Here is a 26,316-nt window from a genome sequence, read left to right on the forward strand (position 1 = left end):
GGTATAAATTTAATAAGGTTACATTTTGAATCAGTATTGTACCAGTTACTTTTAATAGTTCTGTTTATTGAATCTCACATAGGAGGCCTTGGATGAATGATTCCTTTCTTTTGTGTGTGTGTTTTTGTGTAAACAAATGTTTTTATTTGTGTGTATATATGAATTTATGTTTGTTTGTCACCTTTTTCAGGTTCAACACAGACATCAGAGCTGAGCATGAGAATGATGTCTACATTTCTGGGTTCAGTGATGCCATTCTAAGGTAAGTTTGGTAGGCTTGTATAAGCTTGCTCAAAGAATGAGTTTTTGATTTTTATATCATGTTTTTAGGCGATCCGAAAACATTGCATTAATTATCTCTCAAAAGGAGTTAATTGCACGTGCCTAAAAAAAGTCAGAAATGCTGCTTGAATCGGAGAGTGAATTCTCTTCCTCTTCTCTCTACCAAAACCCTTGTCTAAGGGTGTATACCTATACTTCCTCTGTTGCATGTTATCTCGTGATTCTCTTTTTCTGCAAAGAAAATAATAATTGCTAAAATTGCTGAAGACGTACAGGTGCTAACACATTTTATGAAGAAAGAGTGTAGTTTTGGGTTGGGTAAGACATTTTTATTTTCACGTTGTGAAAACAAAAATAGATGAAAATACACCAACTCTAGCAGTTTATTACACCCCCGGTATAGGGGTGTGTATAGGATTCGGTCGATGTGTTTGTTTGTGTGTTTGTGTGCGCATATAGATCTCAAGAATGAACGGACCGATCGTCACCAAACTTGGTGAACAGGTTCTATACATTCCTGAGACGGTCCTTACAAAAATTGGGACCAGTCAAACACACGGTTAGGGAGTTATTGGTGGATTAAGATTCTACAAGGACTTATAGAGGGACATATTAATGGTCAAAGGGAAATAACCTTCTCAGTTGGTGGCAGTGAGAATGGTAAGGACGGGGGTGTTTTTCCTACCTCGGAGGAATTTCTTGTTTAACCAGGTTTTATTGTGTACAGGTTCATAGCTGAGCGTGGCAGCGGTGGTCAACTCCTGCATGTGGAGAACATTGACAAGGCGTACAACCTCCTGACCCCAACGCCCTTTGGTTTAGATGCTGTGGACAAGGCTGCGTCTGCTGCCATCTCACCTGAAAAACCTCTCGCCATTCCCTCCTTGGTGCCCAGGTAAATATATGAAACATCTGTGCTTCGCAGCCTGCCTGCGTGCATGTCTGTCTGTCTATCTGTCTGTCTGTCTGTCTGTCTGTCTGTCTGTCTGTCTGTCTGTCTGTCTGTCTGTCTGTCTAAATGTTTGTCTTTCTGTCTATTTATTTGTTTTTTTCTATATGCCTGTCTATATGTCTGTCTGTATGTCTATCTGTCTGTCTGTCTGTCTGTCTGTCTGTCTGTCTGTCTGTCTGTCTGTCTGTCTGTCTGTCTGTCTGTCTGTCTGTCTAAATGTTTGTCTTTCTGTCTATTTATTTGTTTTTTCTATATGCCTGTCTATACGTCTGTCTGTATGTCGATCTTATCTGTTTTCTTCAAAAGATGTTTTGGGAATCAGTTTTTGATTTTTCACATTTAAAGTGATCGGAAATTATATAACCTGTTAAATGTCTCAGGTAGTCTTGGTAGGTATAGCTACATACAATACGCAGGTGCAAGCTAGGCAAGGTTTTTTGTCTTTTTTGTTTGACAGTCTGAATAACCCTGACCTTGCTTCAATGGAGGATGTTTGAAAATAAAGTTTGTATGGTTTGCGGAAGAGTTGCTTTTCTTGTTTCCGTAGAAACACTGAAGTAAGCCTACAATGTCACATGTAGCTTGCCTCAGTGTTTCCATGGAAAAGCAAGGAACAAACAAGGGAAAGCAACTCTTCCACTACCCATAAAACCAAACAGTTATTTCCAGAATTGGTCTATTGCAGTAAGAAACTGAATTGTGACAGGCGTGTGACCTTTTATACCATATGTAACATGTGTGGCAGATAACACTTTCAGAATTGTGACAGCAATTTTCTCAATTCTATTTTGCTTGCAGATGGAGAACTGCACGAGTGTTCATCTCGTCCACGTTCCGTGACATGCACGGTGAGCGAGATTTGCTGACTCGCTTCGTCTTTCCGGAGCTGCGTGCCCTGGGACGGCAGCATTTCATCAACGTGTTTGAGGTAGACCTGCGCTGGGGAGTGAATGAGGAGACGTCCAATACAAACAGGTATGGTGTGCCAGGGCAAAACTTGCCTATTACATTTGTACAGTGGAACTCTTCTTCTAAGACCTCCAAAAATCCGAGAAAATCATTTTATTTCTCCATCAACAGGATAAAGGAGTAAGATGCAGCACCCACAGTTTCAGCAAAAGCTTTTAACAGGATTTCATTCAAACAATGTGAAGCCCATTCGGAGAAATGGAGATTCAAAATGGGGGTAAATTTACAGAGGTTACGAACACAAATCTGAGAAAAGCAGAGTCTTAACAAGGAGGGAGTTTTAAATTGGGAGTCTTAAAAGAGGGTTCCACTGTATGAGATCATTTATGTGACTGGTTATAGCTTTCTTCTTCCCAAAATTACTGTGGAGGTGATCAATCTTTTAAAGTTCACACAGCAGCACCCAGAATGAATATCAGGATATGAACATGTGCACATTTTGTTCTGCTTTTTCTCATGCATCTGCATAATAACAAAACAGCTGACAATCATCTGAGACCTTAACTTTTAGATACATACACCCTTTCACAGAAAATAAGAATTCAACTACAATGTTTCAGAACTGTATTCTGCTTCAGGTTCATAGTGCTTTAAAGAAAAAAATAATAATACAAGTAATATACACAGCTTACAAAAGTCAAACTTTCCTCTTGCAGAACGCTGGAGCTCTGCCTACAAGAACTGAGCCGGTGTCAGCTCTTTGTTGGTCTCCTTGGCAACCGTTATGGATGGGTGCCTGCACAGTACCAGCTGCCAGACGCACCTGAGTTTGACTGTGTGAGGCAGTACCAACCCGGTTCCTCCGTCACAGAGTTGGAGATGCATTTTGGCGCCCTGAAAAACACCAAGGAGTCACGAGGGAAAGCCTTCTTCTTCATCCGCAACGACTCCTTTGAGAAGTAAGATCCTGCTGCTGCTTTCACTGGTTTATTTTGTGAATAGTGGATGCATTAGATGTACAGTTGAACCTGTATATAACGACTCACCAAGGGACGGACCAAAAGTGGTCACTATAGACAGCTTGTTATCATGGAAAGGTATATTACGTCAGACCTGTTTACCCTCCCGGATTGTCCGGAATTATTACGGATTTGGGGTCTAAATTCCGGTATTACGGAAATCTACCGAAAATTCCGGAAATTGCGGTCGAGAGAACCTTTTTCCTGCGTGAAAATTCGAAGTCGAAATTGTGGTAGTCACCAGGACTGTGATTTCAAGACTGACCGAAACAGCCTTTTCTGCGCATGTGCACAGCAAGTTATTTGTCGGATTCCGCGGTTTTGAGATCGACATTGGTCCGATCTCTGTGGGGACGAAATAACAACCAAAAAAGCGAAAGTTGTACAGAAATATCGGCAAAACTATTAAGTCAAGTGGCGGTGTCTGGTGAAGTTTAAGAAGAGCGAACCACATTCATTTTGGTGATCGACTTGAGATCAGTGCAACAACAAAGCTAGAGTCACGTCGCGGCACGTGTCCCGAGGTTAGACGCAGCATTAGTTTTAACAAAATGCAGTACACAAATGAACATGGAAACAAACAAAAACACGAAATTATGTTTGGCAAAACATAAGCCTGCTTCGCATCGAGTTTATTTGACCTAGGTCTCTACTTCCACAGAATCAGTCTCCCAGACCTGCGAACCGATCTCTCACTACGGTCAGTCACACCAGAGACATAGATGTAGGTCTTTGGTGGCGCTCATCAGTGACTTGTGCTGTTGCCGAAATTCAAGTCTTTCTGAGTCTAAAACTGATCTCCATTAATATTTCTCCAATATAGCAAAGATCACAGTTCTTTGAATCGAAAAACTTACAACAAAATGTTTAAATGAAATAAACGAATCGGTCCTCTATAATTAAAGGTAGCTTCTGGAGAGATCGAGTTATTATGACTGGTTTTAATGCAGGATGTCTGATGTGACAGAATGTAAGGTGGTTTTGTTCACATGCATCTTGACTGTAAATAGTCTAAGGGCGGAGTAGGGGGGTGGGGGGGGGGGAATATTACAGGGGTTCCGGACCCCCCCCCCCCCCCCCTTGCTGTCAAAAAAGCAACAAAAAACACAAAAATTCAGTCTGTGGTAAAAACAAACAAAAACATTTTCTGTGTGTGAAATTTTTGTTGTTGTCCGGAGCAGATATCAATGAAGATAAATAGCCATTATTTAATACTAACTTTAAAAGAAATAACGAGTGGCTGCTGACACCAGTTTATCATGTTTAAAATCAAGGATAAGCCACAAATTGTTAATAAAATAGCTAAAATTCGTCAGCCAGACCCCCCAACCCCCAGACCCCAGGTTGTACCCCCCCCCCCCCCCCCACTCTAGCCCTCTTGCTCCGCCCCCGAATACTGTTTTTGTTTTTTTTAGATAAAGTAAACTTGTCTTTGCATATATATCAGGTGTCTTGTGTTGTGTGTTTGTGGTGTGTGTGATCAAGCTTCTGTGTGTGTAGTACAATACTGTTAAACATGGTTATCAATTTTGTACTTGTTTTACATGGTAGCGCGCGAATTAACGTTTCGTTTAATCGTTTTCGAGCTGGTTTATAGTTGATAAAAAAGATTACTCAAAGATGCCTCAAATTACGGAAAAGTACCAGTTGCATTCCTGATTTTCATTTGGGGGGGTAAACAGGTCTGTTACGTAGAAGAACACCTCCTCTTGGATCATTGGGAGTAGTCGTTGTAGGCAGTTGGTTGCTTTCGAGAGGTGGTCGCGAGGGCAGGTTCAACTAGGGGGCCCGGTGGCTCAGTTGGTAGAGCACTGGACTTGTGATTCTAAGGTTGCAGGTTCGAATCCAGGTCGGGACAGACACGGGTCAACTTGATGTGCCGACTCAGAGACAGTATCCATGTTCCACCCCCGTGTCACCACAGTGGCACTTATAAGACCTCAGTCATTCAGCCATAAGTGCAGGTGGCTGATTACACCTAAACACACACACACCTGGGTAGGGCGACTCTGTTGCTGCTAGCTTTCCACTGGGAGGAAGCGACCCGAATTTCCCAGCAATGGGACAATAAATTAATGAAAATGAAAATGAAATGAACTGTATAAAGTTGGGACAGGGGCGGGGATGTAGCTCAGTCGGTAGCGCGCTGGATTTGTATCCAGTTGGCCGCTGTCAGCGTGAGTTCGTCCCCACGTTCGGCGAGAGATTTATTTCTCAGAGTCAACTTTGTGTGTCCGAACTTCCCCCCCGTGTGTACACGCAAGCACAAGACCAAGTGCGCAACGAAAAAGATCCTGTAATCCATGTCAGAGTTCGGTGGGTTATAGAAACACGAAAATACCCAGCATGCTTCCCCCAAAAGCGGCGTATGGCTGCCTAAATGGCGGGGTAAAAACGGTCATACACGTAAAATTCCACTCGTGCAAAAAACACGTAGTGTATGTGGGAGTTTCAGCCCACGAACGCAGAAGAAGAAGTTGGGACATAAGTCTGTCTGGACTGCGGAAAAGTTGCTCCCCTAAAAAACAATGATGCAAACAATAGGAAAGTAAGTCAGAAGATGACTTCAGAAAATAACTATGTGGGCTTTTCATGGGTTGTGTAAGAGTTGCTTTCCTTGTTACACCCCCGGTATAGGGGTGTGTATAGGTTTCGCTCGATGTGTTTGTTTGTTTGTGTTTGCATATAGATCTCAAGAATGAACGGACCGATCGTCACCAAACTTGGTGAACAGGTTCTATACATTCCTGAGACGGTCCTTACAAAAATTGGGACCAGTCAAACACACGGTTAGGGAGTTATTGGTGGATTAAGATTCTACAAGGACTTATAGAGGGACATATTAATGGTCAAAGGGAAATAACCACACTTGTTAGCAGTGCCTGCTCAGTGGTTGGCAGTGAGAATGCTAAGGACGGGGGTGTTTTTCTTGTTTTTCTTGCTTTTGCAAAGAAACACTGAGGCAAACTACACATGACACAGAATGTTATTTTCTTTTTCTTTTTGTTTGAAAAGGGACATACCGGTGGGCTTCAAAACCGATTTTGTGGCCGACAACGAGGACCACAAGGCCAGACTGGACAAACTGAAAAACAGAGTGCGCACCAGTGGACTGGAGGTCTTTGACAAGTGAGTTAAACGTGTCTCCTCTTAGCTGCAGTGGGGATTAGAGCAATTTACATTGGTATTAAGGTGGTGATGAGGGGGTTTGAGGGGAGGGGGGGGGGAGGGTCAGTTTGTAGTCAGGGGGGGGGGGGGGGGGGCGTTTTTGTTGCAGCGGGGGATTTGAACAGTTCACACTGGTAAAAAGGGGATTTGGGGGGGTTGGAGGAGGGGAGGGGGCGGTTTGGGGGGGGGGGGGGCTGGGCTGAAGATAAGAGTGACAGGACTGAAATGGTGTGAATTTAGTCTAGCTTTCATGTATATAATATATGATTAGTCTTTTCTCTCTTTTGGCTGCGCACTACATTAGTAAATTAGACATAACTGTAACATAAGGCCCCTCCAGCAGATGAAAAACCCCAAAGTAAATGACACTTTTTGTTGCCTGCTGGTCCATTGATTGTTCTGTAATGCAAGGGTACAGTGGAGTCTGTCTGTAACAGCCACCCAAGGGACCTACCAGAAGCGGTTGCTATGGAAAGGTGCCCCTTCATTGCAGATGGCCTGTTATAACATTTTAGTCAAGGTAACAGGCAAAGGTACAACTACAAAAGGTGTCCTCTAGTGGGAAATGTAAATTGCAGGTACCACTGTATACAGAGGAACCCCACTTTTATGACCCTCAAAAATGTGAGAAAATCAGGTCTTGAAAAGGAGGGAGTCTTACAATGGAGGTAAATTTACAGAGGCTGTGAACAGAACATCTGAGAAAAGTGGGTCTTGAAAAGGAGGGAGTCTTACAATGGAGGTAAATTTACAGAGGCTGTGAACAGAACATCTGAGAAAAGAGGGTCTTGAAAAGAATGAAGTCTTAAATAAGGGGGTCTCAAAAAAAGGGGTTCCACTGCACCACTGTATATAACCTCGTTGTTCTGTTGGACAGGTACCCTTGTGAGTGGGGCGGGGTGGTGGACAGCAAACCCATGGTGGCAGGACTGCAGGAGTTTGGTCAGCGAGCCCTCAACAACCTCTGGCTGGCCGTGCAGCAGTTGTACCCAGATGAGGTAGCTATACTTCTGGCGATGAACTTCTTTAGTAGTAGTAGTAGTTGCGTTTTTTCTAGTTGACTTTTACTTTATTGTTGGAAATGGAATGATGACGTGCAAGAGTGATGTTTTGGACAACATTTGATGAATTTGTGCTCAACAGAGACTCATTGTAGCTATCAAATTTTGCAGTTTTTCAAGCTGAAAGGATTAGAATGCAAGAGCGATGTTTTGGACAAAATTTGATGCATTGGTGCTTGACAGACACTAATTGTAGCTATCTGTATTTTCCCAGTGTTCAAATGTGTTGTTAGCTTTGAGAAAAGAGAACTATTCGGCTGGGCTGTCCTATGTAAATTGTTTACACCACAGAGGTTCTTCAGGGGGTGTTCTGATGACGTACAATCTGATTTTACGTTACGCACAAGTCCAGTTATACTGGAAAAGGATTGAATCACTCTTAGTCTTACACGTTGGTTTTAAATTAGTATTATATTCACATACTTCGAACAATCACTATGCAACAAACAAATAAAACAAACAAAATAAATTAAGCAACATACAGAATAATAACAAGCAGGAAAAGCTTATAAACATAAACAGATGCTTATAGGTATCAAAGACACAAAATTTAACAAGCTCCTTCTCCGTCTCCTCTCTTTCAGGATGCAGTACTGGACGAAGACACGCACATCATGCGCCTGCACAGAGCCTTTGTGGACAGCAGGAAGGGTCAGTTTGTGGGCCGAAAAGCTCTGGTCAAGCAATGCCTGAACAAGCTGGCCGCCACGGGCTCTGGCCTTGTTGGACTTGTCGGCAAAGCTGGCAGCGGAAAGTCTTCCCTCATGGTATGATTTTTTAAAGATTTTCATCAGCAGATTTTTTTGCCTTTTGGGGGGATTTCAGGCACTTTTAAAAGCTTCAGATATCATTCTACAGATCCCCAGATTGCACATTTTTGCCTATTTTTTTTCTCAAACTATTTTGGTGGTCCAGGCCTGAAGTGAAGAAAAATTAAGCTACATGTGTTCTCTTGAAAGACTTATGTAAAATGGCTGGCTGGGTGACGGAAATGAAAAATCATTGCTATGCATAGGGTCCCATTTCTCTGATAAGTACTATTTTCCTGCAAGTTATACAATATTTTCAGTCTTCTTTAATGTGTGTGACAGGCTTTAGTGATTGGGTCCAATTTTTCAAGTGAGCAATATTTTCTCTACACCTTACATAACATTTTCTGACTGTTTCTATGATGCTTACTGTCATGTGTGACTGACAGGCTTCAGGGATTAGGCCCAATTTCTCAGATAAGAAATATTTGTCCTGCAACTTTTAGAACATTTTCAGACTTCTTGTATGACGCCTCATTTTTGTGTGTGTGACAGGCCTTGGTGATTCACGAGTATGTGGAGTCACGTCACTGTGCGAGCGGTAGTCGAGTGCTCGTTCACATTGTGGGGGCAGCACCAGGGTCAAGCAGCCTGGCCGCAACACTGCTGCGTCTCAGCCACGAATTGAAGCGCACGTTCGGCCTCAGTGTTCCCATTCCTGAAGACTACAAGTAAGCAAAAACGTGTCTGTCTTGTTCTCATTTTCTTTCTTGTCATCGTAAAGGCACAAATGCAACTGGCTTCAAGGATGTTTCTGAAGAAACCCTCATTACATTTAGTCAAGTTTTGACTAAATGTTTTAACGTAGAGGGGGGAATCGAGACGAGGGTCGTGGTGTATGTGCGTGTGTCTGTCTGTGTGTGTGTGTGTGTAGAGCGATTCAGACTAAACTACTGGACCGATCTTTATGAAATTTGACATGAGAGTTCCTGGGTATGAAATCCCCGAACGTTTTTTTCATTTTTTTGATAAATGTCTTTGATGACGTCATATCCGGCTTTTCGTGAAAGTTGAGGCGGCACTGTCACGCCCTCATTTTTCAACCAAATTGGTTGAAATTTTGGTCAGGTAATGTTTGACGAAGCCCGGACTTCGGTATTGCATTTCAGCGTGGTGGCTTAAAAATTAATTAATGACTTTGGTCATTAAAAATCTGAAAATTGTAAAAAAAATATGTTTTTTATAAAACGATCCAAATTTACGTTTATCTTATTCTCCATCATTTGCTGATTCCAAAAACATATAAATATGTTATATTCGGATTAAAAACAAGCTCTGAAAATTAAATATATAAACATTATTATCAAAATTAAATTTTCGAAATCAATTTAAAAACACTTTCATCTTATTCCTTGTCGGTTCCTGATTCCAAAAACATATAGATATGATATGTTTGGATTAAAAACACGCTCAGAAAGTTAAAACGAAGAGAGGTACAGAAAAGCGTGCTATCCTTCCCAGCGCAACTACTACCCCGCTCTTCTTGTCAATTTCACTGCCTATGCCGTGAGCGGTGGACTGACGATGCTACGAGTATACGGTCTTGCTGCGTTGCATTGCGTTCAGTTTCATTCTGTGGGTTCGACAGCTACTTGACTAAATGTTGTATTTTCGCCTTACGCGACTTGTTTTTAAGGTTATAATGAGACAAATCCATACTATAGACGTTTCTGGTGGCCTGGCTGCAAGTCAAAGGAATTATACAAAGTGGAAATAGTATTGCTCCCAAATGTGCGGTTACATCAAAGCCACTGCTGGTTGGCCTTGTTACCTTGGGTCATTGACCAATATTTTCAGCTGAGACACTATAGTTTACAGACACTGACCTGCTAACCCCAGTCAATGACGCGTTTGCAACTATGATACGAACCCCTTTGATGTCTGAGAAGAAACTTATTCAAGGTCATTGTAACAAAAACATGCATATCACTAGTGTTATGTGTCTTTGTATAGCGATGTGGGTAGATTTGCACTCTACTCCAGCCACATACAAGGCGATACCGGTCAGTAGAGCGCAGGGGTCACACCGGTCAATCTAGGGCGCAGGGGTCAAAGTTGAGGGGAAAAGTTGTGCCTTATAGTCCCGAAAGTACGGTACTCTTGTTGACAATATGTAGAGAACTTACATCTCTTTGTTTCTTGGAGTCTGCAGAATAAGTAACACATTTTAAAATATTCGTTTCATTGCAGGAATCTGGTGATGACTTTTGGCGGTTTGCTGCAAGAGGCGGGCAGCATGTGTAGCAGTGCGTCACCGCTGGTTGTGTTTGTGGACGGCATGTACCTGATGGACAGCACGCACCAGCCCTGCAGCCTGGCCTGGCTCCCTCATCCTCTGCCCCCGGTATGTCTACCCATTGGTCAGGCTGTCTGGCAAATTGTCTGCCAAGCTGTCCACCTGTGTTGGTGTGCGTGGAAATGTGCCCAATTAACAGCCAGTCAGGCAAATACATGTACCGATATAGCCAGCCAGGGGCGGTCTGCACGAGACAGTACCCAAGTGGGTGAGACCCAAGGACTGGATTGTCCTGATTGGTAACCATTTGATTTTTTTTGGAGAAGATTTGAACCAATCCAGCTCAGTTATTGGATTCCATCTAAGTGTGCACTTTCTCATGCATAGTCCCCTTGGCTGGCTAGACGAGTAGCTGTCTAGCAGGCTGCCTGGTTCTATTTGCCCACCTGGCTGGGTAGCTGTCTGGTTCTGTCTATCTATACCCACCTGGCTGGCTTTGTTTATCTACCCTCCTGTCTGGGTGGTTGGCTGCATGGTTAGCTGCTTGCCTGGCTGATGGATATTTCTGTCTACTTGGGCAGTTGGGTCTGTCAGTCTGTAGGCTTGTCTGAGTTTTAATAACACAGTTGCAATTTCCCTTTGCAATCACACCCTCTATTTGTGACTTCTTTAGTTTGTTTGATCCCTCCAGAACGTTTTCGTGGTGAATCATTTTAAAGAATAACATGTGATAACTCAGTGATCGCGCTAGGTATTTTTCAAACCGGTATGACGTCATGAGCTGGCTACAAGGCTCTCACGAAAATCGGTAAGCTTGCCAAGGCAACCAGTAAAAGACAAACAATGACTTACAATACATTAAATCAATGTCAGTGATATGCGGACGTTCCCCCCCCCCCCCCCTCAAAGCAACTGTCGCACAACTTGACAGTGAGAGAGAGAGAGAGAGAGAGAGAGAGAGAGAGAGAGAGAGAGAGAGAGAGAGAGAGAGAGAGAGAGACTTCCGAAATAAAATAGGAAAGCAAATAATAATCACGCAACTGGAAGACTTACTCACTAGTTACTTACTGTTACAGTTTCACTTTCGCCTAGTCTTTGTTGTCAAAAAGTTTTCACGCGCAGAGCCAACAGCATTTCTATGACTTAGCGATTTTGAATGGTCTTCGAGAGATGAATGTTGAAAATTTCGACAACCTCTTGTGTAACCATTTTTTGGACGTGTTTTTTTGCAGTCTTCACAAAACATGAGAAAGTTCTCCCCCTCCCCCTCTGTCCGCAACCACAGAAACTCTTTCCATTTTTCCTGAAATCGTTTGACAGTGGAAGATGCCGATGTTGGTTTCTTTGCCGCCGCTTGAGACTCGGGCTCTGCAGATGTACTAGGCCGTGAAGTACTTTCACTTTCAGTTCCTTCATTCAAAGACCTTTTCTCACCTCTTGGGGGTAGAAAAGACAGTAAAGATCGTTGCTTCTTCATCGCAATCGACTCGCCTCACAATAATCAACTGTATGTAGACAAATATCTAAGCTGGTGTGAGTACGTGATTCCCCGGTATGAAGCTATGTCGGCTATAGTTAGACGCCGTCCCTAACATAAACTGAAAGATTTTACGATGGACCGGGAACCAAAGAAATGGCGCGAAAAGTATGATGTCTGATTTTTGACGTCATGTTTGACACCTTGACATCAAGTGTCATCAATGGAGACATAATCGCAACATTGTAGCGCTGTCACAACAAGCCATCCAAATCTCTCTCTCTCTCTCTCTCTCTCTCTCTCTCTCTCTCTCTCTCTCTCTCTCTCTCTCTCTCTCTCTCTCTCTCTCTCTCTCTCTCTCTCCCTCTCTCTCTCTCTCTCTCTCTCTCTCTCTCTCTCTCTCTCTCTCTCTCTCTCTCTCTCTCTCTCTCTCTCTCTCCGTCTCTCTCTCTCTCTCTCTCTCTCTCTCTCTCTCTCTCTCTCTCTCTCCCTCGTACTGACAAACGATTTTTGTAATTACTACTTTTTTTACCGGTCAAACCAAATAACAATCGGTACGTCTGACCGACATCCACTTTTTTTTCCGGTATTGGCGAATCTTAACCGGTAAATTACCGGTAAACGCGATCCCTGTAACTGTTGTCTTCCCTGCATAACGTGGCAGTGATGGCTCATATTTCAGGAAACACATGTTATTTTTGATGCTCTTCCTTCCAGAATGTGGTGGTGGTGGTGTCCGCGGTGGAGGGTGACCCCTGCCACCTGTCGCTCGCTCGTCTGAAGGCGGAGGTTCTGACCGTTGGGGCGCTGGACATGTTCGACAAAGCCGATATGGTCAGACAGACTCTGGCCGTTCATCGCAAGACCCTGGATGAAACGCCATTCAACAACCAGGTGGGCTAGAGTTTGTGCCTGGTTGGCTCACGTAAGTGTAGCCTATGCGATGATAAACTTTGTCTGTCTGTGCGTGCGTGCGTGCGTGCGTGCGTGTGTGTGTGTGTGATAGAAACTTTAACATTTCCGAGTCTATGGATTACGTCAGTCTCGGTCAAAAGTGTTTGACGTGTGTGATAGAAACTATTTGAAGACGTCACATTATGACGTAAGAGGGTTAGACGTCACGCAAAGGAATTACTGAACGTCTCGGTCATTGTTATTGTGAGCGGGCCGAGACTACTTGGCAGATCCAGGGTCTCGCTTTCTTGCACAGTTTCACCTATGCTTACTGTGTGTGTGTGTGTGTGTGTGTGTGTGTGTGTGTGTGTGTGTGTGTGTGTGTGTGTGTGTGTGTATGTGTGACGGAGTGATTGAGTTTGTGTTACTGTTTGTCGATTTCTTACGTGAGCCTTGAAGGCTTCGCCTCTTGTTTTAAGTTTGCTTTGGTTGTGGAATGGTTATTAGGCACACACAAAAAAAGTTGTATGTTTCTGGTAACATGGCTAAAAAAAAATAGGGTGGGGTAGGTTGGGATATTTTTTGTTTTTTGTTGTTGGTCAGGGTAGAAAATAACTATACAGTGACGCAAAGAGACTGGACTTACTATACAAGGAGAAAGACAACACATTACAAAACAAATGAGATAAAAGGGATGCGGGGTTATCCCCCTTGTGTCGTCTGCCGTCTGTTACTTTCGTTTTGACGCTTTTTTTTCGCTTTTTTTGAGTCACTTGAGAAAAAGTGACTCTATGTAATCGGTCAGTGTTAGTCTGTCCGGCCGGCCGTCCGGCCGGCCGTCCGGCCGGCCGTCCGTAGACACCACCTTAACGTTGGACTTTTCTCGGAAACTATCAAAGCGATCGGGCTCATATTTTGTTTAGTCGTGACCTCCAATGACCTCTACACTTTAACGATGGTTTCGTTGACCTTTGACCTTTTTCAAGGTCACAGGTCAGCGTCAAAGGAAAAATTAGACATTTTATATCTTTATATCTTTATATATTTTTATTTTATATTTTCTGGGATAACAGAGGCATCACCCCTAAGGCCAAAAAAAAAAAAAAAGAAAGAGAGAGAGAGAGAGAGAGAGAGAGAGAGAACAATAGCAAATTTGCACGTGTTTTATCTATTTTTAGAAGGACGTCATTTGTATTCTTACGTAATTTCCTTTCTGTTTTTACGTCATCGTTTGTTTTGATTCCATTACATGATTACTGAAGAAGGAGTTTTCACTCCGAAATATTTATTTCATTTTGGTGTTTGGGTGTTATTTTTTATTCTTATACATTTTATATCTTTGACAAAGTTCATCGGATGTGATTGAAACTTTGTAGGATTATTCTTTACATCAAAGTATTTACATCTGTAGCCTTTTACGAACGTTATCAGAAAAACAAGGGAGATAACTAGCCTTTTCTGTTCGGCAACACACAACTTAACGTTGGGCTTTTCTCGGAAACTATAAAAGTGACCGGGCTCAAATTTTATGTGAACGTGACTCATTGTGTTGTGAATAGCAATTTCTTCCTGTCCATCTGATGCCTCATATAATATTCAGAACTGCGAAAGTGACTCGATCGAGCGTTTGCTCTTCTTGTTTTTACAAGTGCAATGGAAAAAAGTCTAGGGTCGGCGGGAAAAAACTAGGTAGGGTCGGGTGACCAGAAACATACAACCTTTGGGGGGGACCTTAGGGGTGATGCCTCTGTTATCCCAGTTTTGCAAGCCTCAGTCTTTAATGTTTCTGTGTATCGTTTCTGAGTATGTTAGTCAATATAACACTTACCTCGACAGTACTATTCTTGCACATTATCTATTATAGGCCGAAAAAAAAATTGGACAAAACGCTGAGTGGGTACAATTATCTCCCATAACCATGCGCCACCGTGGATCCCAAGCACTGTCCGAGTGCTTCCCCCTTACAGGATGTAGGTGGCGCGTCCTCTTTCTTTTTTCGCGCGTGTCAGACCGGCTGTGTTTCTGCTACGCTCCCGGATTATTTTGGACTAAGAGGCTTCTTTTCTGTGTGGACTATCACCTGTTGGATTATTGTGTGTTATTCCACTTCTGGCTTGAGGCTACGTTGTGTTTCCTTCAACTTGTGCCTCCGTTTTTGTGTGGCGGACTCGGCGTGCCTCCCGTCCTACTTCGTGGTGACCGGTCGTCTGCTTCTCGTTTCGCCGCATTCACTTGAGTATTGACCTAAATTTTCTTTGAATTTTGTTAATTCTCGGTCTTTAAGGGTACGTACAGGGCGAGGTAGGATGTCTCGTCCTGTTTTGGGCTCTGGTTCTACGGAACCAGAGTCTGCCGGGGGCAACCCTTCTCCGGGCGCCCAGCGTCATGTTTTACGCACGGAGAAGGGGATCTTTCGGCGCTCCGACTCTCCCTCCCCAAACGCTTTGCGTTTGCGGCGAGGGAGGGCGGAGAAAGCCTGTTTGAGCAAGCTCAATGCGAGCTTGCTCAAACAGGCTGGGCTTGAGCCTGGGACTTCGGGCGGGGCTGCGCCGTCGAAGGTTCGGGGAAGGTCGAGGGGAAAGAAAAAGCTTCTTTCTCCTTCTCCTTCAGTGGAACAAGCTTCCCCCCCTTCGACGCCGTTGTCCGGCCCTCAGTCTCAGGCTTCAGCTCCTCCCGGTTTCAAGCCGGGGGGGAAGGTTTCCTTCTCCTCCCTGGCTCGAATCCGGGGGCAGGTCGATTCCCAACCCTCTTTGGGGGTTGGTGAATCCGATCTAGGGGCTACTGGAGAGACTCAGGTTTTGACAGCCAACGGCCATACCACGTTGTAAACACCGGTTCTCGTCCGACCACCGAAGTTAAGCAACGTCGGGCCCGGTTAGTACTTGGATGGGTGACCGCCTGGGAACACCGGGTGCAGTTGGCATTAAAATCTTTCTTTTCCGGTGCCTCTCCTGTGCCCTCCTCGGTTTCCACCGCTGTGGAAGCCAGGAGGGACACGGGTCCTCCTCTGAACTCCCTCGCTGGGTCGTCTGCTGCTGTTTCGACAGTAGTTTCGGCCTTCTGGGGGGGGAGATCGGAGGAGATGACGGGGTCTCTGAATTCCCTCCCCGCTGGGGTTGGGATGCGAATTGACCCCGTTCAGGGCGGTCCTGTGGGGGCAGGGGTTTCAGGCTTCGTGCCTACGACCACTGCTACTACGGTTCCCTCTGACGTCCGTGTGACTGGTGGCTGTCCCTCTTGATAAGACGCTCCGGCCGACTAGTTACTGGACGTGGAGGTGTTCGACAGAACGTGGTACTTCTGTCGAATGGTCAGGGCGACGGGAACATTGTTTCTGTTGCTCAGACCGACACCTCCGACCGGACCGTCTTGACCCCACGCCATTCCTTAGCGTCTGGTGTTCGGGTGACGGATGGTCCGGACCAAGGGTCCGGAACGTTCCAGGCTTACGGGTCGGGATCGAACCGGACCCACGGGTCCCGACTGGACTTGACCTCCGGGTTTGGTCCGGACGGGACCCATGGTACGGGACCGTACCGGACCTTAGGGTCCGGTGCGGGACAGTACCTCTGGCCCTTGCCGGACCCCCGGACCTACGGGTCCGGATGGTACGGTACGGGACCAGTGGTTCGGTCGGGACCGGACCACCCGACCACCTCTGTTGGTCTGGGTGGTCTGGCACCGAACCGGAACACACCGGACCACCGGACCTACGGGTCCGGATGGTACGGTACCGGACCAGTGGTCCGGTCGGGGCCGGACCACTCGACCACCTCTGTTGGTCCGGGTGGTCTGGCACCGAACCGGACCATGCCGGACCTACGGGTCCGGATGGTACGGTATGTCCACGTCCGACCGAGCCACCCGAACACTTTTGTGGGTACGGATGGTTCGGTACCGAACGGGACCTCCGGATGCTACGGGACCGGACCGAACCTACGGGTTCGGATGGTCCGGTACCGGACCAGTGGTCCGGTCCGAACCGGACCACCCGACCACCTCTGTTGGTCCGGATGGTCTGTCACCGAACCGGACCATACCGGACCTACGGGTCCGGATGGTACGGTAGGTCCACGTCCGGACCGAACCACCCGAACACTTCTGTGGGTACGGATGGTTCGGTGCCGTACGGGACCTCCGGATGGTACGGGACCGGACCACAGGACCGGAACACCGGACCACCCTATCGGATCGGTCCGGACCACCTGACCACCTCTGTTGGTCCGGATGGTCTGGCACCGAACCGGACCTACGGGTCCGGATGGTACGGTATGTCCACGTCCGGACCGAGCCACCCGAACACTTCTGTGGGTACGGGTGGTTCGGTGCCGAACGGGACCTCCGGATGGTACGGGACCGGACCGGACCTACGGGTCCGGATGGTCCGGTACTGGACCGGTGGTCCGGTCCGGACCGGACCACCCGACCACCTCTGTTGGTCCGGATGGTCTGGCACCGGACCACCGGACTTACGGGTCCGGATGGTACGGTGTGTCCACGTCCGGACCGAACCACCCGAACACTTCTGTGGGTACGGATGGTTCGGTGCCGAACGGGACCTCTGGATGGTACGGGACCGGACCGGAACACCGGACCGGAACACCGGACCACCCTACCGGACCGGTCCGGACCACCCGACCACCTCTGTTGGTCCGGATGGTCTGGCACCGAACCGGACCTACGGGTCCGGATGGTACGGTACGTCCACGCCCGGACCGAGCCACCCGAACACTTCTGTGCGTACGGATGGTTCGGTGCCGAACAGGACCTCCGGATGGTACCGGACCTACGGGTCCGGACCTACGGGTCCGGATGGCCCGGTGCCGGACCACCCGACCACCTCTGTTGGTCTGGATGGTCTGGCACCGAACCGGACCATACCGGACCACGGGTCCGGATGGTACGGTATGTCCACGTCCGGACCTAACCACCCGAACACTTCTGTGGGTACGATGGTTCGGTGCCGAACGGGACCTCCGGATGGTACGGCACCGGACCGGAACACCGGACCACCCTACCGGACCGGATCGGCACCCCCGACCGGACCGGACCGGACCATTTCTTTTCTGATCAGACCCGATGGGTTCCTGTTCAGTCTATAAATGGCGGGGGTTCGTTGGCTGGGCTGACCCAACAGTCGCAGGGTTGTTGTTTTTCTCCCCCTTCGGCTGCTGGAGACGTTTCGTTTTTGGGGCAGGGGTCTTCGCGGCCTCTTGCTTCTGTGGGCGTTTCTTCACAGCCTGCTTCATCGCTTTCGGCTCTTCCCCCTCAAGCTCCCTACACTCCTGCTTTTGAGGAGTTGTCGGGAAGTGAAGAGGAGAGTGAGTCGGAGGACGATAGGGAGGAGGATCAGGGTCGCCCTGAGGTTAACACTGATCCTCTACCCTTGCCGGTTTCTGATGGAACTTCCGAAGCTATGCTTCGTACTTTCCAACAGTACATGACAGACATCACGCGGCGTCTTGACGTCACGGATGCCTCTCTTAAGCGTCTGTCGTCTAGTGTTGACACACAGGACCTGGACCCGGGGTCTGAGGACGAGAGGCAGGAGGCTCGTCCTCGCACAGCTAGAAGGACGTTTGAACAGTTTCAGGACGTCCTTCCCTGAGACGCCCTCTCGTCCTTTGAGTCCGCTTCGGCCCGGGCGCGGGAGGCTCACGCCGCGTCTGCCGGCGGCTCGTTTTATGAACGATCCGTCCGCCGGCAATTCGCGTTCCACCCTAGTCTTAGTGCCACGGTGGAAGCGGCAGCACATCGCCTGAGGAGTACAGATTCACGTGCAAACGCGACCTATGTTCCTCGGGAGGACTCGGGTTCAGTGCCATGCTTTCCTTCGGGAGGCGCACCTCCACTGTTTCCTCGTGTCCAATCTGTTTCGTCCCTCCCTTTTCCCTTTGACTCTCGAACTCTCCCTTTCCAGACTTCGAGTGTTTAGGGTGGGGCTGACGGTGATGTGTTCGTTGGGGAGGTGCCTTCGGTCAAGAAGGTGGAACTGAGCTCTGCTTCGTTCCACAATCTTGAGGCCACCGTTTCTTCCACAGTCGAGGCCCAATCACAGGCCTTGACATGGATGAGCACGCTGTCCACACTGTTGGACCCTCCCGATCGGGCAGAGTCCGATTCCACTCGGGTCCTTGACACGGTTCGAGTGGATCGGGCTTTGCATGCCGTGCGATCGTGCGTGTCGTCTGCGGCAGAATTGGCCATTGGAACACGGGTCCACTTTATTGGCCCTGTTCCGTGATCATTTTCTGCCTACTTCTATAGTGCCTCCGGATATGAGGAAGAGTCTGAGGAACACGTTTTCTCAGCCTTCTTCCCTCTTTCATCCGGACACTGTTCGTTCTGTGGTGGAGTCCACACGCCAGAGGAACACTGATTCTCTGATGGTTGGCCTCGCTGCTTCGGCGACGGCGGCGGGGAGTAAGAGAAGTGCTACAGTCACCTCCAGCTCCCAGCCTCAGAAGAAGAAGAAGCCAGTTTCACTGCCTCCTTCTTCCTCCTCTTAGGCGCCTGTTGCGTTCCCAAGCAAGACGAAGGGTGCTCAGACAGGTAAGGGGAAGCAGCACCACCAGGGGGGGTGGTCGCAAGCCTGCGCCTGCCCGCCAGCAGAATTTTCAGTGAGTCCCGGCCCTACGTTGACGCCCCCTCAAGTTGCCCCTCTTTCGTCCGTCGGTTCCCTTTTTCGGGCCCGCGGCATGTGGGGCAGACTGGTCTGCAACCAGTTTTTCTTGAGGGTGGTGTGGTCGGGGTTTTCTCTACCGCTGTCGTCACAACCTCCATTGTCCGCTCTACCCTGGACGTTCCCCCCTCCTCGAGACCCTGCCAGATGGCAGGCTCTTCAGGACAAGGTGAACTCGTTGGTCGAGAAGAAGGCGGTCTACCCCCTTTCTCAGCCTTCTCCGGGGTTCTGCTCCCGCCTGTTCACCGTCCCCAAAAAGGACGGCCGGTTCAGGCCGGTGTTGGACCTCTCCACCTTGAACTTGTACCTTCACAGGTGCAAGTTCAAGATGGAAACCCCTTCGTCGGTCCGGTTGGCCATCCGGCCAAACGATTGGGCCATGTCTGGGACCTCCAGGATGCTTACTTCCACATCCTGGTGGCCCCGGGGTACCGACATCTGCTCCGGTTCGTTTGGGAGGGCACAGTGTTCGAGTTTCGGGCCCTCCCATTCGTCCTGTCCTTGGCCCCTCTGATTTTCAACGGGGACAACAACACCACATGCTTAGCTTACCTTCGCCACCAGGGGGGCACCAATTCTCGGTCCCTCTACCTGTTGGCGGAGGAGATTCTGCTCTGGTGCCAGACCAATCAGGTCCGGATGTCAGTCCAGTTCGTTCCGGGGAAACTGAACGCCCTGGTCGACATTCTCAGTCGGGGCGATCAGGTTCTCTCCACAGAATGGACCATCGCCCACAACGTTCTACAGCGTCTGTGGGCAAGGTGGGACCGTCCTCTGATCGATCGGTTCGCAACTCGATTCAGCGCTCGGCTTCCCAGGTACGTCAGCCCCTTTCGAGACATGAATGCGTTCCACTTGGACGCATTCACTCTCTTGTGGAGGCTCCTCGATGCTTACGCCTATCCCCCGACATCTCTGATTCCGAGGGTGCTGGCAAAATATCTGCAGGAACGACCAAGACTGATTTTGGTCGCGCCTTACTGGCCAACAGCTCTGTGGTTTCCAGATCTTCGCGGTCTCACCCACTTAGACCCTCTACCTCTGGATCTGGACGGGGGAGGTCTGCTCCAGCCTCGATCATGCCTCCCTCATCCACGTCCAGAGAGTCTGTGCTTGACCGCATGGCTCTTGTGCGCTCCAAACTGCTTGCACTAGGATTGCACAAGAGTTCAGTAGAGTTTTCCTTGAACGCTAAGAGGCGATCAACTAATCAGCTCTACGACTTACGCTGGAGAGCTTGGGCCACCTTCGCCTTGTCCAAGGGGATAAAGCCGCTTTATCCCTCAACACAGGACTTGGCCAACTTCCTGGTGGAAGTGTATCAAAAGAAGAGTCTTTCTTCTAAGACTCTTCTTGGATACAGATCTGCCATCGCTTCCACGATTGCGGCCGCTACTGGTCGCAGACCTGAACACTTGATCAGGTCCTCCCTCATCGCTAATGTCCTTTCGGGTATTAGCAATGCAGCGGTGTCTAAACCTCGGGTTTCATTTCCCAAGGGGGATGTCTTTCTGGTCCTCAAACTCCTGCGTAGCAATGAGTTTGAACCCCTGGCAGGCATCAGTATCAAGTTGCTGATTTTTAAGACTAATTGTTCCTCATCGCTTTAGCCACTTGCCGTAGACTCAGTGGTATTCAAGCTTTGAGTGGCCTGGACTTTGACATTGAGTTCACCACACAGCAGTGGTTGCCAGCATGGTCACGTCAGTCTAAGGTATGTTTCTTGGGTATATTTTCTTTTACGGTAGTACTGTTCGAAAATTGCCTGGGTATCTTAATCCTTGGATTTAAGTGATTTTGATTAAGGAGTTTAATACTCTACATATCACCCTCACACCACTCTGGTATTCTGTGCAAGAATAGTACTGTCGAGGTAAGTGTTATATTGACTGTAAGGCTTCTTTTTAAGCCTACTGTCTATATGATACTTACCGAGACAGTACTATTAGAGTTTCCCTCCCGCCTCCCCTCTTGATATGTTATGGGCTTTTTGAGGGTCTGCAGCTCATAAAGAAAGAGGACGCGCCACCTACATCCTGTAAGGGGGAAGCACTCGGACAGTGCTTGGGATCCACGGTGGCGCATGGTTATGGGAGATAATTGTACCCACTCAGCGTTTTGTCCAATTTTTTTTTCGGCCTATAATAGATAATGTGCAAGAATAGTACTGTCTCGGTAAGTATCATATAGACAGTAGGCTTAAAAAGAAGCCTTACATTCTTTATTTGTTTGTTTGTTTGTATCTGTTTTTCTTTCTTTCTTTGTCTTTCTTTGTCTTTCTTTCTTTGTCTTTCTTTCTGTTTTTCTTTTCTATTTTTTTCTTCTTTTTTTTCCCGTCTTTCTTTCTTTCATTTCTTTTCTTGCATAAACTATTTCTTACCTACAAGGTAGAAAGTGTCTGTGAGAAAAAAATGACAGCCGTCTTTTGGTCAGAGAAAAGTTATTGTTTCAGTTAGATGTACAATTGTACAGAAAGACACCAAGCTCATATAATGTCATGTTTCACTGATTAAATGAGTACACTGCTCTGGTAGTCAATGCTGTTCCTAGCTTGTCTTTTAGTATTAGTTAAAAATAGCCCAGCATAGCACTGAGAGAGCTACTAGCTGCTGTGTTATCTCTGTTTGGCGAGCTGTGGAGAAAGGCTGGGTACTAAAAATAGCCTGCAGCTAAGGTAGCAGAAATGAAGCCATATGAACAGCCGTGATAGTGTATTCGCAAACTATGAGAATACAAGCAATGATTTCATGTTTCTCTTGATGTGCAGTTGAAGTTCCTGATGATGAAGAAGGAGGCTCACAACCCCCTGTTCTTGAAGATGGCCTGTGAAGAGCTGCGTGTCTTTGGTGTATTTGAGAGTGTAAGCTTCCCAATTGGCTTTCATTTCAGTGTTTGTTTGTTTGTCTGTTACATTTGTCTGTATGTTTGTTTGTGTTACTTCTTTGGTATGTTTGCTTGTTGTCAACGTGCTGTACGTTAGTATTTGCTTGTGTCAGTGTAATGCCTATTTTAGCCAGATGAATGCTGTACAAGCACAAAAGACGAAACATTCCAGATATAAACCATCAAATCTGATTTAGTTTTTCATGGAGTCAAACAACTCAATTTACTTTTGGGGGGCAGTTTGTCTTCTTACATTTGGACAATCATTAATTGGATAGTTCTCAAATTACAAAGATAAATGGTAATAGACTTCTTTGATTCGCTTTATCCTGTCAAAAAGAGAATGACAGATTAGGATAAAAAACAAAAGTGAAATCGAAACTTAATTGTTGTGGTTAATTGTTTCGATGGAATTATAATGAAACTTCTTTGTCTTAACAAGCAAGCTTTCAACTTGGATAATCAACAGAGACAGTGGTACCAAATTGGAGCCGTGAGTAGGGTAACATAACACAAGGTTTGATTGCTTTAAGAGACTGTTATTCACACCCTTTCTGTCATTTCCTAGGTGACAAGCAAGCTGAAGTCCATGTCACACACCACACAGCAGCTGCTACAGGAGATCCTGCAGAGACTGGAGACAGACCATGGAGTGGATGTTGTCTCTACCACTCTCTCCCTCCTCATCTGTGCCCGAGATGGTAAATAATTATGTACTTCATTAAAAAAAAAACCAATCAGACAGACCGGCATCACATTACACATGTAGTCTGCAGTACAGTAGGGACTATCATTCTCACATCGGCCTGTCCAGCTGAACTCAAAGCTGCTACAGAACCAGTGTGCAAAATCTACTAGTATCCTGAGACTGAAGGATACCTTACCTACTTCATCTACTGAGATGTTGTTACTTTACTGCGTTTAGTGTGTGACGCAATGTTGGAACCAGCAAAGCTGGTACCAACCCCTTAACAACCATTCTGTACTTGAGGAACAAGCCACGTTTTTGGAAAATGAATTGAAACAATGTGATGCGTTTCAGGTCTACTGGCAGAAGAGCTTCATGAGCTTCTAGCATGGCATGCAGGGCTGACAGCAAACCACAACAAGATTCAACCTCTGGACATGGTGAATCAGGCCTTCCCAGAATCCTCTGCCCTGCCCCCTGTTGTTTTTGCCTTCTTGCAGCGTTCGGTGCAGTCCTTCGTCAATCCTCTCAGTTCTGATTCTGGGTAAGTTTGTCTTCTGTCTTTGGTCTTGTTGCATATCAATGTCATCATGGAATGTTGATGTAACTCGATTCTTGGCGATTTTGATGTTTATAAGCTTTAGACTAAGTAAATCACTCTCCATGAAAAGTATTCCCTTAAATAGATTAACAATTAATGCATGATTTAACATTCTTTTATTTTTCTATCCATACCAGGAATGAATATAAACACTATTTCATAATAGAAATTGTCCTTCTTCTAAAAATTAATTTAAAACGAGTTACACCAAAATTCCATGATGACATTGATATTTGCAATTTTAAAGGCAAATAGTATTGTGGAGCATATGAGTTCAGGGAGTATATGAATACAAAAGGCAGTTCTGTCAGAAGCTATCTGGAAATTCTCAGAACGTGTCTTGTTTGCTCTGGGTTCAGAAAGAAAGATTGAATTATTTGGCTAATATATCTGCCTTATACTATGGAGCTAGTTATGCTAAAGTCCTCAGCACAAACTTTACAGCGTGTTTTCCTGACTTTGTGCATTAGTTTGCCACAGATTTCCAACAGGTTTTATTGTGATAACCTGTCTGCACGTTGCGATGAGTATGATGGATAAGCTAACAAAAATAGTTCAAAATAAAAACAAGGAACTTTAGTAATTGAAACATTAAATTATAGATAAAATAAACTATTCGCAGGTATGTCTACTTAGTTGTCTTTGTAGTTGACAGACATACAAATAATAATGAAAATGCAATGGAATCCCCCTTTTGAGACATCCAAAAATGTGAGCACATTTGTGACCCTCCACCACGAAATGAGTCGCATGTCACCTCGCGCGGTTCTGCGCTAGGCTTAATATAAGTCCGGGGAGTGTCTGGTAACAGTGTTTGGGTCACCTTAGTCACAGGCTTATAACTCAAACAGTGTTCGCTCTTTTCTAAAACGGTTTTCACCACTGGATAGAGCATAAAAAACTCTTTATGAAAATGTAAAAATATAAAAATCATGCAAAGGTGACATGCGACTCATTCCGTGGTGGAGGGTCACATTTAATTATAAAGGTTATGAACAGAAAGCCTGACAAAACAAGGTCTTTAAAGGGAGGGAGTCTTAGATAATGGGATCTTAAGAGAGGGGGGGGGGGTCCACTGTAGTTGGATAACCTCTAATCACAATGTTTTGTTGCAGCAACGTTCGCCTGACCTTGGCTCACCCTGACATTGCCGTCGCTGTGCGTCATCGTTACCTTCGAGGTGCGGCTGCTGAGAAGGAACTGCAACTCCACAGATTGCTGGCAGGTTTGTTGATGATTGGTTCTCCCTTTTCAGTGGCCTTTGGCAAGAAATCTAGAGAAAATTACAATCTTTTTTCTTTATATATATTTTTGTATACAGCCTATTGTAAAGCATATAAAGGTCAGAGATTGAGAAGACACTCACAACCCTCCCTTTTGTAAGGCCTGTTGTGAGGCATCTAAAGTTTGAAGTAGAAAATTACAATGTCTCTCCTTCTATGGCATATTGCTAAGCATCTAAAGATCAGAGAAAGAAATTACAATCTCTCTTCTTCTATATCATATAAATGCTAGGCATGTAAAGATCAGGTCGTGGGTTCAAACCCCGGCCGGGTCATACCTAAGACTTTAAAATTGGCAATCTAGTGGCTGCTCCGCCTGGCGTCTGGCATTATGGGGTTAGCGCTAGGACTGGTTGGTCCGGTGTCAGAATAATGTGACTGGGTGAGACATGAAGCCTGTGCTGCGACTTCTGTCTTGTGTGTGGCGCACGTTATATGTCAAAGCAGCACCGCCCTGATATGGCCCTTCGTGGTCGGCTTGGCGTTAAGCAAACAAACAAACAAACAAAAATGTAAAGATCAGGGACAAAAATTACAATATCTTTCTTCTATTGCATATTTCTAAGGTTTCTCAGATGTTTGTGTGATTATGCTGCTGCATTGAACAGAATGGTTGGGGAAGGGGGGGGGGGGGGGGGAGTAGTCACTTTGTTTATACATTTTATTTTTGTATAACTTCCATGAAGGGCTGTGTTTGTCACCTTGTTGTGGTTTTCTTTTACAGGCTACTTCATGAGACAGGCTGATCCCAGGACAGACAAGTCATGGCAAGGAAGAAACCCCAGAGCATTTAGTGAGCTGCCTTATCATCTGGTAAGTTGATCAGCAAGAAATATATTGAGGACTGAGATAGAGAGAGAGGGGGAGGATGTGTGTGTGTGTGTGTGTGTGTGTGTGTGTGTGTGTGTGTGTGTGTGTGTGTGTGTGTGTGTGTGTAGCAGTTCTCAAAGATACATGCAGGTACATGTAGTTTGCTTTGTTTTTGATCTTGTTGCATTAGGGAGGGGGTGGGGTGGTAATTGAATAGTTTTCTTTTTGTTCCTGTTCGTGTTCTTTTGTGTTGTCGATGCTGTCATTGTTGTTCTTCTTCTTTTCATTTGATTTTTGTAGCATCCTTTCCTTATTTATTGTCAACCAGTATGGTGTGTGTGTTTCAGAGCTGCGCTGGCTGCTTCAAGGATCTGGCGGAAGTGTTGTGTAGTCTGCGCTTCATCTACCCCAAGTGTCTGCTGGGGCATGCCACACAACTAATGGATGACTTTGTCGCCAAAGGTACCTTACAGTGGAACCCCCCTGTTCAAACATTGTCAAATCTGAGAAAATCAGGTCTTAAAAAGGAGGGAGTCTTAAAATGGGGGTCAATTTTCAAAGG

At 46.3% G+C, this 26,316-nt stretch overlaps 1 protein-coding gene and 1 non-coding gene across 2 annotated transcripts in view; both read left to right on the forward strand.

The window, feature by feature from the left end:
- LOC138982075 (telomerase protein component 1-like) overlaps window positions 1-26,316 on the forward strand; it is an 87,781-nt gene that overhangs the window by 30,444 nt on the left and 31,021 nt on the right. Inside the window, exons 17-32 of the mRNA XM_070355295.1 lie at window positions 191-262; window positions 1,010-1,177; window positions 2,033-2,209; window positions 2,860-3,102; window positions 6,178-6,291; window positions 7,208-7,328; window positions 7,976-8,158; window positions 8,696-8,871; window positions 10,391-10,544; window positions 12,631-12,807; window positions 22,257-22,349; window positions 22,941-23,073; window positions 23,415-23,604; window positions 24,777-24,886; window positions 25,669-25,757; window positions 26,102-26,216. Of these exons, the coding sequence (XP_070211396.1) occupies window positions 191-262; window positions 1,010-1,177; window positions 2,033-2,209; window positions 2,860-3,102; window positions 6,178-6,291; window positions 7,208-7,328; window positions 7,976-8,158; window positions 8,696-8,871; window positions 10,391-10,544; window positions 12,631-12,807; window positions 22,257-22,349; window positions 22,941-23,073; window positions 23,415-23,604; window positions 24,777-24,886; window positions 25,669-25,757; window positions 26,102-26,216 (2,315 nt within the window). The remainder of the gene's footprint in view (window positions 1-190; window positions 263-1,009; window positions 1,178-2,032; window positions 2,210-2,859; window positions 3,103-6,177; window positions 6,292-7,207; window positions 7,329-7,975; window positions 8,159-8,695; window positions 8,872-10,390; window positions 10,545-12,630; window positions 12,808-22,256; window positions 22,350-22,940; window positions 23,074-23,414; window positions 23,605-24,776; window positions 24,887-25,668; window positions 25,758-26,101; window positions 26,217-26,316) is intronic.
- LOC138983418 (5S ribosomal RNA) lies at window positions 15,612-15,730 on the forward strand. Its single transcript, XR_011461153.1, has one exon. It is a non-coding gene; the product is annotated as a 5S ribosomal RNA (ribosomal RNA).

This window comes from Littorina saxatilis, linkage group LG12 (genome assembly GCF_037325665.1).
Source record: "Littorina saxatilis isolate snail1 linkage group LG12, US_GU_Lsax_2.0, whole genome shotgun sequence".
Lineage (NCBI taxonomy): Eukaryota > Metazoa > Mollusca > Gastropoda > Littorinimorpha > Littorinidae > Littorina > Littorina saxatilis.